This window comes from Vanessa cardui, chromosome 3, assembly GCF_905220365.1.
Source record: "Vanessa cardui chromosome 3, ilVanCard2.1, whole genome shotgun sequence".
Classification (NCBI taxonomy): domain Eukaryota; kingdom Metazoa; phylum Arthropoda; class Insecta; order Lepidoptera; family Nymphalidae; genus Vanessa; species Vanessa cardui.
Window position 1 is genome coordinate 9,262,646 of NC_061125.1, and position 19,535 is coordinate 9,282,180.

A 19,535-nucleotide genomic window follows, 5' to 3' on the forward strand; every position below is an offset into this window, starting at 1 on the left:
TAGCAAGATATTTATTTCATGTGAACTTGTAGAAAGTTATTTGAATTTTGACTCTGTTTCTTACACAGTAATAAAAAAAAAATCACAATTAAAATCCTCTAAGGCTTGCGGTCAGAATTGTAAATGCCTTTTAAAATTTAAATTAACGCAGAAAAGAGGTAATTTTTGACTAATTATATCAACTTTTTGATATAACTTTAACCTGTGCGTATTTAACATTCATCTCGTGCTCGGCGGTGAAGGAAAATATCGTGAGAAAACCTGCATGTGTCTAATTTCATAGAAATTCGGAACAGCGTGGCGGAATATGTTCCAAAACTTCTCTTCAAATTAGAGTTGTTGTTGTTGTTGTTTGTTGTTGTAGTCAAAACGATTAGCTAGTAGTAATAATAATATAACAATCTATCAATCAATAATCTCCCAATGCATATTTTATCAGGTGATAATGTTTACTTTTGATCATATTTACTTTAACAAAGGTCAATCAATCAAAATATATAAAATAAGAAGTTTATATATAGCTACAGTAGCTATTAGTCTATTGTTGTATATATAAGTCAAAATTGTTATATATATTTGTATAAAGGATATACATTATTCATCATAATCATTTTATAATCTTCAACTTCGTAGGTCGAATAGATAATCTCTGAACCGGTTTAGAAACGGGTCCGTGAGGCGTAATAATGACCAACAGAAAGACATGTTTTTGTATTCATGTTTCAACTAATATACTGATTTGAAACTAAAAAAACTATTGTGACGTTATCGACATAAGGAACAACAATCTACCTGATTCTACTGGAATGTGGATATGGGTTATGGCGAACGTAGGGACTGTGTTTTATTACTAAAAATGTTTTTATATTTATTTACTAGAATAAGGTTTTTGTAGTTATTTTTTTTACTTAGGTATAAAAATTAAACAAAAATTTATTATTGAAATAAAACTACTTTTAACGGATTCGAATCGCGTATATTAATTATAATTAATAAAAAAATTATTATTTTTAACATCCCGAAGTTTTTATTTATTTCAATGTGTAATAATCGCGAAAATTTAAGACAAAAATTTAATAGTATTACATTATATTAAGTGCAAAAGATATGAAATTAAATTTTAAATTGAACGCAGCATGTAATAATATAGTCTTAATTTATAATTAAACTGTGTCTCTAAAAATATATTGACTATATTAAAATAAATTCCATTTAATTCTATAATAGTACGTCGAAATCACTATTGATGCTAATTTAACTAATTATGCATAATAATCTATTACACAAATGTTGTATACTATGATGCAATAATATAACGCAGAACTAAGTTAAAATTAAGGTTACAAGTTATCTCGTAACGTCACATAAACGTTTGTTATGTTATAAACTTATGACGTTTCCGTTCTCTATTACAATTATCATTGATATATTTCAGACTAGTTGCCACACGCGGTTTCGCTCGTTTTAGGGGGTCGGTTGTCACGTGTTAGGCAAAAAAATAGCCTATGTCCTTCTTTGGAGTTCTAATTTGCTTCATACCAAATTACATCAAATTCGCTTCATTGGTTTGCTCGTGAAAGAGCGACAGACAGTCAGTGTTACTATCACTTTTATAATATTAGTATACTTTAGAAATGAGATTGAATGCAATAACAAACCTACCCAAAAAACTTTTTAGTTTTCGAGAATATTTAGTATTAATTTTAAACAACGAGAGAAATACAATACGTCCAGAATAAAACAACAACAACAACAGCCTGTAAATTCCCACAGCTGGGCTAAAGGTCTCCTCTCCCTTTAAGGAGAAGGTTTGGAACATATTCCACCTATTCCCTTCCGCTGTTCCAATGCGGGTTGGTGAAATACACATGTAGCAGAATTTCTATGAAATTTGTCACATGCTGGTTTCCTCACGATGTTTTCCTTCACCGCTAAGCACGAGATGAATTATAAAAACACATTAAGCACATGAATCAGTGGTGCTTGCCTGGGTTTGAACCCGCAATCATCGGTTAAGATGCACGCGTTCTAACCACTGGGCCATCTCGACTCGTCATAGGATAAAAGTCGTAAAGTAATTTCTCGCTTTTATTCATTATTTTTTTAGAGACAGATTCATAGTTTATATTTCGCAAAGAAGGGCTTCAGAAGAATTTATATCTGTTTCCCTCGTGACCACTTCCAAAAAGTATGTCTGGGTAAGCACAATAGTTTTTGTGTACCTATTGTAGTTACATCTTAGAGTTATATAGAAATGCTTTTTTTGTTATTAAAATATCAAACCGAACTAAAGCTATCATCTCTTAATACTTTTACTTTTAGAAAAATATATAAGTAAATGGGAAAAAACGTATAAAGAATATTTTGATTGTGTTTTGTGCTGCAAAATATATCTTTATTTCTAAAATATTTGTATTAGCGATAATGTATTAACTGAGTACAAGTACATATAGTAGTCGACTACATCAATATCACTTAAGTGCCACTTCCATTCAGCTGCCAAACTTTAAATTAAAGTCAGAAATATTCGTTAAAAAAACCGGTCATTGACTCACTATATGTCTGTTTTTTTTTATGGAATAGGTTGGCGGACGAGCTTATGGGCCACCTGATGGTAACTACCACCTATGGGTAACCATCACCCATAGATAATGACGCTGTAAGAAATATTAACTATTCCCTACATTGTCAATGCGCCACCAACCTTGGGAACTATGATAAGTCCCTTGTGCCTGTAGTTATACTGGCTCACTCACCTTCAGACCGAAACACAACAATACTGTGTACTGTTGTTTAGTGGTAGAATATCTGATGAGTGGATGGTACTACCCAGGCGGGCTTGCACAAAGCCCTACCACCAAGTGAAGGTGTATGTGGATCAACAAAAGAGTAGTATTGGTTCTAATAAGGTTGTATAAGCCTATTAGGATTAATTTATTTTATTCTTCAAATGATTTCGAAATTCAAATTAAATTATTAAAGTAAAAAATTAATATTAGAACTTATCATTACAGATTTTATTGATTTTGCATAAAAGGAAGGCCTCTAGCAATATTACGGTCTTTATGTACTTGTCTCTGAAAATCAATTAATCGCGAAATAGTTACTATAACTACTCAATTAAATAGAACTGTAACCCATATATATTTTCGTGATAAAGGCGAAAGTGCCTTAAAGTGACTGCGGTTAAAGGGCCTTTTGTTCCGCTTTATACAGCGATATCAGTTCTAACAGGCATTATATTATTTCAAACCGCTATTGTATTTATAATCTAAAAAAACCTGATAAAAAACGCTAAGCAAAGTTTTCTATAAGTATTCCGTTACGGCACGGAATAATACTGAGAAAAAAATATTGTTTATTTCTGATTGATCTTTTCAGCAAACCAGTCTTATTCGAACAGGCTCCTAAAGCTTTAAAATATACACAGTTATTTAAATAGAGCAACAGTAACCCTCATCAAAGTCCACATCGCATTTTCCACATGTGATCATCCCACACTTGTCTTTTAAAATTTTATAGGTATCAAACGTCACTGAAAGCTTTAGTTATCTAATTTAGGCAGCTGCGAATTTTTATAATACTTTGCTATGATCAGTGCTCCTTGAATTTCGTCAGTTAAGTGACGATTTTGTTCGATATGAAAGATATGAATCAGTTATAAAGTACGTAGAAAAACGTGGTATTGAAATCATCAATCATTTAGTGTATTCTGTGGATCCGTATAAAACTTTAATATGAAAACAGATAATAAATGAAATATAAATATATATAAACTCCTTCGAGATTAAATATACTTTTTTTAAATATAGATTAATATCGGTATAATCAATAGTATGATTATTGTACAGTTAAATACAATCAAACTAATATTGACACATCGAAATGGGTTGTAGACTTGTATTAGTGATTGAAGGCCCCTTGCCTTGTCGTTCTTTCGATGACGTATGCGATAAAGCGCGTGTGCGTACAGGCGTGGAGGCGGGTTTTATAATATTAGAATGTATAATTTATAAAGTTGCGTATCTAACAAAGACACATTGGTGACGAAAGTTTCCGTAAATACGATAAGTTTTTTCCTAGTCTTTCTTATTAATTCGATAATTATATCGAATTAATAAGCCTATTATGAGTAAAAGATAAGAACGAAATGAATGACCATCAAATCCATTATATCAACATTATAAACAAACACCTTCATTTAAAAAAATCCTTCTCATTTATATGGTTTTTAAAACTTCTATAGTATATCATTTTTTATGTGATAAATATTTAAATACTCTTTTGATAACAATTTCTTTCTATAACTTATTTGTTTTTCAACATATTCGAGTATTAAGGTTTTTTTATAAATTAAGGTTGATAATTATTTTAATGTATAAACTTCTTTCTCTTTAATATTGTATGACCTTATTTCTAAGGCTCTCCAGGTTTCTAGTGTGTTGTTAGGATCAGCTCAACCCTCCGAGTTACTACGATATCCCCAAGGTACCAATGCTACCAATAGAAACAAAAAATAATTTGATCATTTTCCCAAAATATAATAGTATAAAAAAGACGTAAGTTATATTTATTTATTTAATAAAAAAAATATAGGGACATGTATGATAGCTAAGATAATTTAATCAAAGAAGTCACTAATCTTTTAAAGGCCATCAATTTCTATACCTTTGCCACATTTCTACCTGCATGTTTTAAACAATGTTAATGCATTCCCAAAATGGGGTCACATATCATCACTCAACTTTTAAATCGGAACTTAACCATATTATAAACTATTGTTGAAGAATAGCATACCTGATGAGTAGGTGGTGCGTACCAAAGCGCTACCACCTAATTACCACTAAAAACCTTTTGGCGGAGGTGATATCTTAAATCAGTACATATCACCGTCGCCGTACCGTCGCCGTACCGTAGCCGTACCATCGCTCATTTTGATAGATATGATGTTATAATAGAGAACGAACAAAACAATTCAAAGAGTTCAAAGTCGGTGCGAATGACGAATACGAGACGTGATAAAGTGTTTAAATTAGGTTGCAAAGTTCGAAAGCCACAATCACATTTAACTTTATACATAAAACTTTCAACATATAACTGAATTTCTTCTGAATGTAAATTATTCACATAAAACTCGCACCTCGTAGGAGGGCAATTATTCAAAGTGAGATAGATACTCGTACAGAATCGTATAAAAGAATTACATATAAGGCACACCACCAATTGGCTTTTGTAAGACGCTTAAAAAGTCAACGTTTGAAGTTAAGATGACGTCACAAGTAATACCTCATGATGTAAATATTTTTATCCAATTAGGTATATTACAATTTTTTTTGTTATTCGAGAACGAGTTTAATGTAATTTGGTTAACTTTTTTGGGGTGTTAAATTGATCAAGATAAATGTCACCTAGGGGAAAATAAAACACGATACATGAATTTTATAATTTATAATACAATATAAGATAAATACATATATACACGTAAATACATAGTTGATTAGCTTGATCAATAATTTTCAATAGTATTGCCATATAATATTATAGGTACATAAGACTTTAGACCTAAATAGGAGAACAGAATTAGGAGATGTTTCAATTATTATTGTACATTGTGCTCGATGTAAGCCGCTTACCTTAATAATAAATGAGTCGCCGAGTTATATTAAAACCTTTGTGGCTTTCCTACGTAATATGGAAACTTTCCAACGAGTTTTGGACTACAATATGTAGGTATGGAAATATTTTATAAGCACTGCGATGAGTGCCAACGTGCCAACTTCCAGAAAAATATCGTTAAATCTTTAATGCTGAAATATTGACTATAGTTCACAAAAAAATTCACAATAGTTAATAAAATGTGATCAGTGATGGAAATGAATAAATTGTAGTTCTATTAATTCCTTCTTGTAATGTAAAATCTAGGTTATTTTTTATTCCTGTTTCGAAATACATAATATTTATTATAATTGCGCTAATTATTTCATTAAACAAATAATAACAAGGTACCATACTATACTTACCAGCCGCGCCCGCTTCCGTCGTTCCGTTCCGTTTCGTCGTGGTTACTCTGTATTTTCATATTAATTATTTGGGATATTTTTTATATATAGTAGCGTAAAAATAAATAATAAAATTTTAAAGTGACTGGTATGAAACGCACACCAAATTAATAAGTATTCAACAAGAATTATAAAAATTGATTGACATTTGTACGGCTTTAAAAAGAATACAAAATTTTTACCCGCGCAAACTAATTATTAAAAAAACAAAAGAGAGTCGTGGAATGGAACGACAATAGGAGATTTTTGTTAATTGGATTTTTAACTTCAGGTATTTATTATTTTATTAAAATAAAACAAGTAATAAATAAATATTGTTTGTACTAGTACTTTTTACAGCGTTTCAAAAAGAAATTAAGAGTTACATTCTTCTAAGGTTTCTAGAGTACTATTAATTATAATTAAATAATATTTACCTCAATATATTATTGTCATATTAGTTATTATTTTTAATTATTATGTTGTTTATAACATATTATTTTGTTTTTCCTAACTAAATTAAATCAATGTTCTTATAACCGCTTATTTAAAGTTCATTCGTTATTATTATTATAAAAGATATTTTAATGATTCGTTAAAGTTTGTGCTGATTATTTTAATGTGTTTATTTTTATTTAATTCCGCCGTATATCTTGTAATCTTTGGTACTGTTAAAATACGAATGAAGAATATTAAACCATAGGTGAAATAACGTTTCATTCAGCATTTCATTAATTTTCTTCATCTGCATTATGTATTTAATAATAATTAAGCTGAAAAAAAGCGTCAATATAACATTCTTTTCAATATAACATTTTTTCACGATGGAACTTGACAGTTTTGTATTCGTTCTCACGGAATAACGACTACGAGTGTACAAGGCTCATTATGAAATGCATCTGCGTCAGCAAGTTGAGCTTGGAAAAGTAAAAATAATGTTTTGAACGTTTCAGAGTCTTTAGTTGAGACTCAAAGACAAGAAGAACTTTTATATAAATATACGAGTATCTATGTGTCGATCTCAAACGAATGATATGTTCACGTGTTGTTATTTTCTTTTCGGTAAGAACGAATGTTTATATGATATATATGAATTTTTAAATATTGTCTTGTTGCGGTTTACGGTTTGCTGAATTAATTTGAATGTATGATTTAATTACTTATTTAAGTTTTTATATGCATATGTGCTATCTTAATCGATTTTAAAAATATTTATAGTATGAAAATCGATTTTCCCCATGCTCACTTAAGTCTTACCGCTTGCTCGATATCTAATAATAATGATTCGAAATACCAGTGGCAGAATAGTGGAGAAATGATAAAATTTTAAACGTTTACTTTCAATTTCCGATCCATCATTTGCGATGTTATTCAATGTTTGTGCAGACTCGCTTTGAAGACATTACGATATATCTGCTTCCCTTTAAATATTCCATGACTAAACCACAAACCAATCTGCAGATTGATGAGCTAACCGAGACCTCATCAATAAAGTTTAAGGTGAAGTAATTATGCCTACGTTTACTTAATACAACAAAAATCATAATTAAAAACAAAAAAAATATATAACAGAAAGCCTACTCTAAAATAACTTAATAAACAAATATTGCTGAGCTGAGATGGCCCAGTGGTTAGAACGCGTGCATCTAAACCGATGATTGCGGGTTCAAGCCCAGGCCCATAAACACAAATTAAGCACATATATATAGTGGTGCTTGCACTATATATATGTGCTTAATTTGTGTTTATAATTCATCTTGTGCTCGGCGTTGAAGGAAAACATCGTGAAAAAACCTGTATGTGTCTTAATTTCATCGAAATTCTGCCACATGTGCATTCCACCAACCCGCATTGGAACAGCGTGGTGGAATGTGTTCCAAGCCCTCTCCTTAATGGAAGAGGAGGCCTTATCTCAGCAGTGGGAAATTTACAGGCTGTTACTTTACTTTACTTTTAAACAAATATTAACATAATAATTAATCGATATTTTTTTAAACGCTTTACGATGCTATCAGAATCCGAAACCTCATAGCAAATTGTGTTCTATTAAGTACATAAGCTATTAGGTACTCGTTACGTAAATTATGATCATAAAAGGCAAAAGGCCGCCAATCTAGATATTGTTAAGTAAGAATGTTTAATTTACGCCGAAGAGTTTGGCGCCTGTCTGTATAAACAGATGAGTCGATCAGATTTCACAAATTAATATATTTCAGTCAAATTACTCTACAAAGAAGAAACTCATTGTTAGTCTGGAATAAATAAAACTTACGAAGGTCGTTTTGTTCAAAGACTTTACTCAAATATTTTATATCAAATAACAAATAAATCGATAGTTTCATCATATTTTTTATTTTGACTTTGATTACTTAATAGTCCATTAGTCAGTGTCGATTTTAATAAAAGGGTACATTCTTAGGATTTTTAGAAATAATTAATTGTAAAAAGGAATGAAACAGCATACTGATTCCTTTATTTAATTAATTACTTCATTATATGCCTTATCTATGATAGTAAGGTTTTAATCTACTACGAAATCACCTCGATATGTCTCTCATCTCATTGATGCTAAATTGTATGCGTCAAGAGAGTACATCATAGTAGATTATGAGTAAACTTATGTAAAGATAATCTTATTATTTCCCTTTAATTCTAGCTGATGATCTGGAGACGCTGCTGGATGAAGTGGTACGAGCGAGTAACCGTGGAGTGTCAGCTTCTCGAAACGTGACCGGTGGACCTAACTGGAGCTTTGGACAGTCGTTGTTCTTTTCTTCAACCGTGGTGACAACCATAGGTGAGTGAAACAAGGAAATGTAAACAGATAATTTATTATAAAATGTTGTACTCGATGGATAAGCTAGCAATGAAGATTACTAATCAATAATCAAACAATATTATTCCTGTTTTTTATACAATAAACATCGCCACTAAATTAATGTTTAACATAGACGACGGTCGCTATGATGCAACATTTCCTTAATTGAAGATTATCAAAAGCGATAAATGTAATATACCAACAAATTAGGCCGCTTTTTTTTATTAAACAGATTTTCTATTAACGTTCTTCGGTCATTATGTAAACTGTTCGACTGTTAACAAAGTGAGGTAAAAGCTATTCACCAATTACATTGCAATCTTACCTGAATAAGCTGTTGTAATTACGTGATCGCAGAAATATCAGAAAATAACGAAAAAAATATGAGAAAACAGAATTGTAATAACATCGTTTTTACAAAGAACACTTATTGACTTCTTTATAGAATAACGGAATACATAAAAATATTAAATTAATATTTAAATTTATTAAGACTTGTAAAGTATGTTGCAATACACTTATATCTGTATTTAAAGTTGATTTGTAAAACTTATCCATTTAATCTTTTATTTATGTACGTTTTACAGGATACGGTCATGTAACACCTCTTTCGAAGCCAGGCAAGTTGTTTTGCATGGTATACGCCCTCCTCGGTATACCGTTAACATTGGTGTTATTGTCCGCGCTGGTGGAACGTCTGCTGTTACCAGCGACCTCTTTACTGAGGTGTCTGAACGCTGCCCTCGGACACCTTTACCGCCCGTTTACCATCAGATTGGTGCATCTTACTATCATAGGTATGTCAAGAATCCATTTTTTTCCGTCGTGAACTATGAGCAATAACCGATTTACAACTGTACCTATCTGGGTCGGTCCCATCACATATTATACCTCCAAATATATAGAAACCACTGTACTTAGTATTGTTGCATACCTGGTTCAAGAGTGAGTGAGCCAGTGTATTTACAGGCACAAGGGACATGATATTTAGGACTAGTATCCAAGGTTATAATTAAAAATGTATGAAAATTTTACATTGTTCATTAAATATTTTATTGATGATTCTTTCAAATCGATACTTGTTTTTAACTATAATGTAAAATACACGTGTAATAAATTTTGGTTTCTCATTGCAGTAATGATCCTCGTAGTGTTCTTCCTGCTGATACCAGCCGCCGTGTTCGACTCGCTCGAACCGGACTGGGATTACTTGGACTCGTTCTATTATTGCTTCATATCACTCACCACTATCGGCCTCGGTGATTACATTCCTGGGGATTACCCGGACCAACCCTACCGCCCTCTATATAAAGTTGCTGCTACTTGTAAGTATTTAATCGATGTATAGTAATTAATCGATGTTAAATTCGTAATTTCGGCAACACCTAGTTATTTATATTCAGCGATTTTTTTAATTTCGTCTTCACCTTAGGAACTGCTTTGAGCGTTTGCCTAATATTAATAGTTATATATGTACATAAAAAAAAAACTAGAAAAAAAAATCAATTTATTCAAATATTAATTAAATGGATTCAAATTTAATAGAATGGAATTCCGTTATAACGTTTGACTAGTTTAATTTTATTATAATTATGACCTTCTATGTGTTGCTATATCAAAATCTTCTATAATTTATGGACTAAAATCAAGTAATTTAAATCTGGTTAGATCAATAATGATAATGACTATTGTTTATATTTTTTTTTCAGTCTACTTAATTGTTGGTCTGACATTCCTAATGCTAACGCTGACGGTGTTCTACGATATACCCCAATTGAATCTCAGCACTGTGTTCTCTTCAATGAAACTCGACGAAGATCCGGAGAAGATGCGCTTGAGTGGTTCAGGTGTTATGGGCCCTGGGTATGGGATTGGGGGCTTGATGATGAGAGATGACTATCATCACCATGACCAGAGGCGCTCCGTCGTCCAAATTAGACCACACTTGGATGATAGCCCAAGCCCTGAGGACACTACTCCTGTTCACGCAAGAGATATTCGAGTACATTAAGAAATACAAATCATCTTTAAAAATGACTGGGTTAAAAATAATGTCCCTATGATAATATTAACCGATTATGATTACCACGTTTTAACAGAGTGATACACACTTATGACTTTATTTCAACAACTATTGATGTCTTATAATTGTAGTGTTAAGTATAATTTAGCTGAATTAGATTTCTTTGTAATATCAGTGTCTAATGTTTATCGATAAAATTTTAAGGTAGTTTGAAAGTTTAAAATATGTGCTTGTTTGATTATTCTTATATAAAATATGGATTTCATTAGGCTTTTTAGTTTAAGCAGTTATTTCAATATTGTTGAACGACAAAACGCGAACTTTTCTTCCTAAAACTTTCTAATGGTTTCGTAAAAGATTATTTATACTCTTATAAGAAAACAAAATTCGAATACTTATAAAGTTTCTAAAATATAAAATTATCACTATTTTGGCAACCGTCCTAAATTTTTTGGAAACCAATTTCTTGTAATTTTGTATCGAACCTAAAAAAAAATGTATACTTTCTGATAATTAAATCGAACTTAGTTCGTTAGTAAAAGACTGAGGAGGTTTTTGAATTTTCTCACTTTTCTATTTCGACGGTGGATTTTCTAAAAATAAAGATAACTAATATGTCAAATTTCATAAAATGTCATAAAGACAGACTGAGAAACATTAAGTCTGTGTCCTGTATACAACTTCAAGGTATTCCAATCAGCGGCATATCAAACCTATCATTAGAATATATTATACAAACATTTTTATAAAGTATTTTTTTCAGCTATAATATTTTAAACATACAAACAAAATCACTTTTCTCGAAGTTAAATGATGTAATTATTTAATCACATATTTTTGACGAACGTATTTACCTGCTATATCAAAGACGGGCAACACAATGAGAACTGTTATTTTACCTTATTTAAAAAAAATAAAATTAATTTCATTATTACATCATAATACTTGTAACATATTGAGTAGGTACTTTTGTTAACAATTATTTCAAGGTTTAAAAGAAAGTAAACTTTTTTTAATATATAGTGAATGTAAGTAGCTAATAATATAACTCTTTTAGATTCAGATCACTAATTTGATTTTAAGAGGTGTTATAATACAATCAAATATTATCAAACGGTGGCTGTGACGATAAAAGTATATTTGATTACCTATATTTCTTTTTTTTCCTTTTAATTTAAAATTCATAACATGTTTAATTGAAATCGATGACAATATATTATAAGCTGTTACTGAATATAATGTAGAAAATGTTATTTATTTTATCACTGACTTCTAATAATGTACTCAAAAACTATTTACTTGTTAAACGGTCAAATAAACATTAAATGACATTCTAAGGTAGTCTATGAATATATTTCAATGATTTAATTATATACGCTAATACTAAGAACAAATGCAATATGTAAAGCAAATCCTCGGAATTGTCTGTAAAGCTGCAAGTAAATACTAACTACATACTATTAATACTGCTGCTACTGGTGGTTACTAGAACCAATTAACTTCGCAGCAGCTTGATTGCACAGACGTTTCTGTAGCGTTACAGATAATATTTAGTCAAGGTAACCTCAGCTTTATTTGAACGCGCAAATATTAATTTTCTCTCTTTCACTCTTTAACTATGAATACTATATAATTATGTTATTGAAGAGATTCGTTATTTCAGAACAAGAAGTGTTACTACAATTACTTATAATTTTGCGTGCTTGTTGATGTATATACTATTCAAATTATCACATTAAATGTTCGCGTTAGTATTTAGCAATAATTTACAGGGAATAAATAACCACTATAAAATATGCATATAAAAATATAATAAATTTACACAAATACCTAAATGTTAAATGAAGATGTATTTATCTGAATGTGTTGAATTTCGTAGTTAAGTGACGCAAACTCTACTATTTATATATAAAAACGTTTTAAATATAGATAAAAAAGATACTATTTATAATATAGAGTACACTTAATAGACACTAGTATACAAATATACGATTATAGTTAAACATAGCGCCTTGATTGGTACGTCGCAAAGTATATAACATAAATTGTATTTGATGCAAAATCTGAAATAAATTAAATGAAAAAAAAATCTAAGATATTTTATTTCGCCTGTTTGTATAATTGTCTTTATTTAATTGTTACTTACAATATGATGTGACACCGGCCAAACCGAAAACAATATTGTGACGGCGTTATTAAAAACTTACATCACTTGTGTTAACACTTGTGGGTTTTAAGAACACTTGATTTCCACTTGTTAACACTTGATTTGGCCGTATTACGACATGCAAACAATGTTTTGAAAAAGTTAGGTATTTTACTGTTGAATGGAGAATCGAACATATAGGTACAATAGCTCACAGTTAAGGAGATTTAGTCTGAAGAAACCTACAAATGAAAATGATATAATTTTGAATATTAACGTATATATTTTTTTTATTAACTCTCTTCTCTTCTAGACTAAATTTTAAAAATAATTAAAATAATAGGTAACGTAAGCTATGATAGTAACATTCCTCTTAAAAAGCGAAATGAGTTAGCAGAAAGTTCTTAGTTTTTGTAGCAAAAATAAAGTTTAAGAATTTTTATTTTCATTGAAAATCGGTAACGTAAAATGAGATTTAGCATAAAAATAAATGAAATGATGAAATTGAAATTAAAATTGAAGCTAGTTACCCCAATTTATATAAAAAAGTGATGATTAACGTCAAAGGGTTTGACACAAACATTTTGACAATTTGACATTAAGACAAATCAGTCATAGACATAAGTCATAAATCATAACATAACCTACAAGAGCTACATGCCCATCAAGTAAAATATATCTATTAGTTAGTACTAATATAATATTACTTGAATTGTGTTCTCAAGACTTACAAAACATACGTTGTAGCAAAACAAGGAATAGAATAATTCAAAGACATTTAATAAATCTTTAAATTAAATTGGAGGTTACGTCCGTATGGTTATCTATGCGGTTTTGGAATCTACGTAATCTAAATTTCTAAAATCATTATGGAAACCACGCTTTCGGCTTTTGCTGTGTACAATTCCCAAAAAAAAGCACCCAAAAAGAGAAATCGAAAAAGAAAAAGTAAGCAACCGGCATCGCCAAAAGTGTTAAAAAAAGATGTTGGAGAAGATCTGCTGAAAGACATCGGATTAAAACTTAAACAAAAACAGAAAAAAAATAAGGAATCTAAAAATATTATTAAAAAAAAATCACACAAAAAAAAGAAATCGAAAACAAGTCCAAAAAAGTTACCTATTCAAAATTTTAACTTAAGCAAACAAAGTTCTGAAAGCGATGAAGTTCCTGAATTAATGTCTCCAGTGACACAATATGTTGAAAAGCCCATTCACGATGATGGAGCTTGCTCTCATTCAAGCAATGATAGCTTTGAATTCACACCTGTACAAACAGAAAGTACAGAAGAAGGATTGAAAGTATTCAAATGGATGATAGCTCCATTTAGTCCTGATGACTTTCTCAATCAAATATGGGAAAAAAAACCACTGCATATTGCTAGGAAAAAACCTCGATACTACAATGAAATTATTTCAACACCAAGCATTGACACAATGTTGAGAACAGAAAATATTCAATTTACGAAAAATATTGATATAACTTCATACATTGATGGTAAAAGAGAGACTCACAATCCTGAAGGTAGAGCGCATCCACACTTGGTATGGGACTTTTATTTAAATGGCTGCAGCATACGGCTACTAAACCCACAGACATATATGTCACGCCTACATTTACTAAATGCTACTCTTCAAGAGTTCTTTACCTCTTTTGTGGGTGCTAATGCATATCTTACTCCTCCAGATAGCCAAGGATTTGCACCACATTATGATGATATTGAGGCATTCATTTTGCAGACTGAAGGTAAAAAACATTGGCGTATTTATAAACCGAGAGAAGAAAGTGAAGTACTTCCTAGAACTTCATCAAAAAATTTTACTGATGATGAAATAGGAGAACCTGTTCTTGAGGTAACTTTAGAAGCAGGAGATATGTTGTATTTTCCTCGAGGATATATACATCAAGGTATCACAATTGATGGTGAGCATTCTCTTCATGTAACAATAAGTATGTATCAAAAACATGCATGGGCTGATTTATTTGAAAAGATGATACCTGCTGCATTACAAATAGCTATCAATGAAAATGTAGAACTAAGACGTGGATTGCCTTTTGATATCTATGATAATTTTGGTTTAGTACACTCTGATGTGAATACACCACGTAAGACTGAAATAGAGACCCTTGTTAAAAACTTATTTGATAAAATTAAAGATTACTTGCCTATTGATGAGGCTGTAGATCAAATGAGTAAGAAATTCCAACAAGATGCTCTACCTCCAGTCCTGAGTGATTTAGAAAAAGCAGTCACAGTATATGGGGATACAGATGTCATGGTGGAGAATGGAAAGGTAACAAATAGAGTTGAAATTAGTCTAGATACCAGGATAAGACTATTGCGTAAAAACATTTTAAGAATGGTTTCTGAAGACCGCATAAGACTGTATTATCATGCCGAGAACTCTTTAGAATACCATGGAAGTGAACTGCCATATTTAGAAATTGAAGAAGATATGGCACCAGCGATTGAAACTTTAATAATTTCATATCCAGAATATGTGTCAGTTGAAAATTTGGATGTGCCTAATGAATCAGATAAGTTACAAATAGCTGATGCCCTATGGAGCAGGGGTCTGATTATGACAGAATATCCTCTGGAAAATATTGATGATGATTGAATTATTTGATTTATTCTTATTACACTATGTTTGATAACACTTCAATGTTTTTTATTGTCATAAAACCCTCTGAATCAGTTTAAATTGTTAAAAATTTGGATAGAAGTTTTATTTAAACTTATACTTAAGTCTTATTTTTTAAATTACAATAGACTAGACCTGTCCTGGCCTCACAGGTGCAATACTGATATTATATATACTACTAATAATGATTATATACAGATTTCAGCTTCTTTAACATTTGAACTACAGATTGCTGACTGCATTTTAAATCTGTAATATCTTTGAAAATACTCATTTATTTATTCATTTAACTACATTCACATGACAAGGATCATATTGATTTATACTAATTGCCCGATGTATTTTAAGATACTTCATTGGATAACGGTTAATGCTTTATTGCTTAAAATCACTTTGTAAATAATAATTTCTTGTAAAAAGTATAAGATAAAAGATTAGAGATGCCTAAGAGATGGACATATAACATCGCCAATATTCCTGTAGAATGTTTAAATTTATTACAGTTGTACATTATTTTAGATACATAACTCAAAGTTCATCCAACATTTGCAATGAAAAATGTGTTTATTTACGACATCACATTAGAACCCCCTAAAATTATATCAGTATTGATATGATATATAAACCTTCCTCTTAAAAAACTACCTATTTATAAACAAACTACATCAAAATATAATATGTAACTTTAAAGATCTAAGCATTCAGAGGGACAGACAGTGAGAAGCGACTTTGTTACATACTACATAGCAATTGTGTGTAATGGTTTATATATAAATTAGGTTTATGAGTTTTTATAAGTAATAAATGTTAATACTCAGTAAAAAAATTTATTATCATAAAAAGTATGAGAAATTGAGCACCCCATTCATTTTAATTTAAAACTAATAGAGGTAGCACTGTAATTATATGTGTTGTATTTACTTCTTTCTGGCAAGCTGTCCTAGAATTAAGGTTCATTATCACATGGAACAATGTTTTATTCTACAATTTGTTTAAACATGATAAATAATATGTATTTATTTTGTTGTTAAAACGGAATGTAAGCTGACTAAGATGATAATTGCCTTTAAGTTATCACAAATGAAAAAAAAAAGTTTAATTTATAACTCACAATAAAAGCTAATTAATTTTTCTATTAATACAATGGCATCTTTTAAAAAAATTACATTCATAGTGTATGAGATATTCATTATAATTAAATTATACAAAATTGGAAACAAAAATTTTCTATAATATTTGTTTTAGTGATTATTTAAATTAATTCAATTTTTTGAGCCATTTTTTTCGTTAATCAATGTTAGGATTGACTAATGATAATTTTTTCTATCATTATGCTATTGTTATCCCTTATTTACTGTTACTACATAGGCAATACTTTACATGAGTATGCACAGAACAAGTTTAAATTGTTCGTGGGTGCTACCAGAAACCAGACACAAACATTAACTATAATGATATTATGATGATAAACTACAAAAAAACTTAAAACATCGAAGACAATGACATTTTATTATTAAATAAAGGAGATAGGTGCCTCATATATTATATGTAACAAATTTCACTATTGTAGGATGAAAACAATGAAATTTGCTACTTTAATTTACATATTTATTGAATTGAAATATATATAAGGGGTTGTCCATTAATCACGTGAGGCTTGAAAGGGGGGGGGAGGTGTTTGATAAAAATCACAAAAATAACACAAGGGGGAGGGGGGGGGTGTAGTAAGATATCTCGTGTATTTATTTTTTCGTCTTATGCGCGATTTTTAAACAAATATGGTCCTTAATTTCAGAATAAAATAAGATTATAGTTTATACCTGTATTTAAATTAAGATAATATTCAGAAAATTTTAAGATTTTTGTTGAAGGTACTAAAAATACACGTGATGTTGAGTATGGGGAGGGGGGGTGGTCTTAAACCTCATTACGTATCACCAATGGGGGAGGGGGGGTTAAAAAATGGACAACCCCCTAACATTATTTAATAAAATACCTGAACTTATTGTCTTATGATCACTTAATTTCTGATGTCATTAGAACTAAATAATTAGCTTTTATTGTTCCACTTTGTAACATTCCACTGAGGTGATTGATTAAGTATTTATGACAAGGCAGTAATTATTGTTAGCGATACACATTTTAACTTAGGTACTTGTTCATAGATACTGTTAAAACTATGGCATTTTATGCAACTATCTCTCTTGCATTGTTTTGAGCCTCCATATGGGCTTTGGAAGCGCATTTATATCTTTTCTTAACTTCATTGTTAATTCCTTCTCTGTTTCTTGCAATTTCTACTGCATAAAATTGAACTCGGGGCACTAAAATTGTATTTTGTTCCGAGTAGTCACCTTTTGTATCTGCACGCATTAATGTACCAAAACTGTAATCTTCAACTATATTTTTAAATTTTTCGCAAAACATACGCCACTTGGCTTTGTTAACGTTATTTTTTATTTCATCTTCTTTTATGTAGGATATGTTCAAATCTGGAAAATCTTGTCTGAAGTGAGAATATATAAGATCGTCGTGCGGCGTTAAACGAAGCCATCTGGTATCCACTGAACAGAGAACCTAAAAGTAATACAAATAATTAATTACACGTATTTATGTTTGGAGATTAGGTTATTGCATATTATAACCTACATTAAAGTAAATATCACTGTGTTCCATGGCTCTAGCTGCCCAAAGATGTTCAAGAGTCTCATCATTACCAAATTCTTCAGCTGGTCTAGTCAGGACATCCTGAAATACATAAAATTATAGTATCGCATAATTAGGATTTTCATGCAAGAGATTTACTATAACTGTATGTACTTGCCATGATAACTTAGATAACAATTTTTAACAAATTGAACACGAATTTTAACTATCGAAAAAATATTTGTATATATAGTTTTATTTCAAAAAGTTAACTTGATTAGAGTCAAATTGAAAGAGTTATTAAACCATGATTTCGTATAGCAGTGAAATCAGACAGCGACAGCTGAAAATTCACTGAAATTTAGAGTTGCCAAGTTTTAAAATATGTACGCCTTACCAAAGTAAAACAAATTACATGTGTACTATCGCGATTATAATTTTTTATAAGTAACTAGTATGTTTCTATTTGAGGCATATTCTAATTATTTTATTTATAGGTAAACAGAAACTGTTTGATTCAAAAATATGTATCTTTACTATGTCCTTGTAATACACTTGTAACATTCCCTATATCTGTTATTTTAGTAGAATTCAAGAATAGAGTTATAGTGTATATAGTTTAAGGCTTAAGTTTTCGTTAGCTAGTTATAGTCTTATGAACAATTCAACCACTTTCAAGTATTACAGATTGTTCTTTAAGTAAATTTAATTATTTTTGCAACAAATTTAATACAAACGGTCTATTAAATATATATTTTTGCTAACAATACTGATATAAAAGCTTTACGTCTTCATGTATTAGAAACACAATAAAAAGTATTGTAACCAAAATTAAAATATTTGTTTTCCAAAATATAAGCACATTTGGTTCAAACCGACTTATTTTTTAGTTTTATCTTATTGAAGATGTCGATGGTTGATGAAAAACCCAAGGAATTTAAAAAATAAAATACCACATTATATTTACAATTTATCTTTAAATGTATATTGCCAAAGTTAATTGCAGATTTAAAGTAATGCTACCTGATTTCTATATTTTATTACTTTTTTTTTGCTTTCAGTAACGATTTTTACTTAACTGTTATAATGGTGATTTCTAAATTAAAACTTTATTTGATGAGATTATTATTATATTAATACAACATAATTAAAATAAATTTAAATTGTTCTGCTTCAGGTGTATCTCGTATTAATGTATAATTGATATTTAAAATTTTGT

General features: G+C 30.0%; 3 protein-coding genes across 4 annotated transcripts in view; 2 read left to right on the plus strand and 1 right to left on the minus strand.

The window, feature by feature from the left end:
- Positions 1–11,784, plus strand: part of LOC124543703 (potassium channel subfamily K member 1-like) — a 47,086-nt gene extending 35,302 nt beyond the window's left edge. For both annotated transcript variants that reach the window (XM_047121974.1, XM_047121973.1), the window contains 4 exons: positions 8,695–8,835; positions 9,444–9,653; positions 9,993–10,181; positions 10,566–11,784. In XM_047121974.1, the coding sequence (XP_046977930.1) occupies positions 8,695–8,835; positions 9,444–9,653; positions 9,993–10,181; positions 10,566–10,867 (842 nt within the window). In that variant the 3' untranslated portion in view covers positions 10,868–11,784. The remainder of the gene's footprint in view (positions 1–8,694; positions 8,836–9,443; positions 9,654–9,992; positions 10,182–10,565) is intronic.
- Positions 11,785–13,625: 1,841 nt separating this feature from the next.
- On the plus strand, positions 13,626–15,685 carry LOC124543554 (bifunctional lysine-specific demethylase and histidyl-hydroxylase NO66). The gene has a single exon (XM_047121786.1). The coding sequence runs from the start codon at positions 13,895–13,897 to the stop codon at positions 15,644–15,646; it is 1,752 nt and encodes a 583-aa protein (XP_046977742.1). The 5' UTR covers positions 13,626–13,894; the 3' UTR covers positions 15,647–15,685.
- A 1,995-nt stretch (positions 15,686–17,680) lies between these two features.
- On the minus strand, positions 17,681–18,677 carry LOC124543555 (protein PBDC1). The gene is made up of 3 exons (XM_047121787.1): positions 18,495–18,677; positions 18,320–18,418; positions 17,681–18,247 (listed from the first exon to the last, which is right to left on the minus strand). Exons 1-3 carry the CDS (start codon positions 18,495–18,497, stop codon positions 17,858–17,860), a joined length of 492 nt encoding a protein of 163 aa, XP_046977743.1. The 5' UTR covers positions 18,498–18,677; the 3' UTR covers positions 17,681–17,857.
- Between the last annotated feature and the right edge of the window lie 858 nt (positions 18,678–19,535).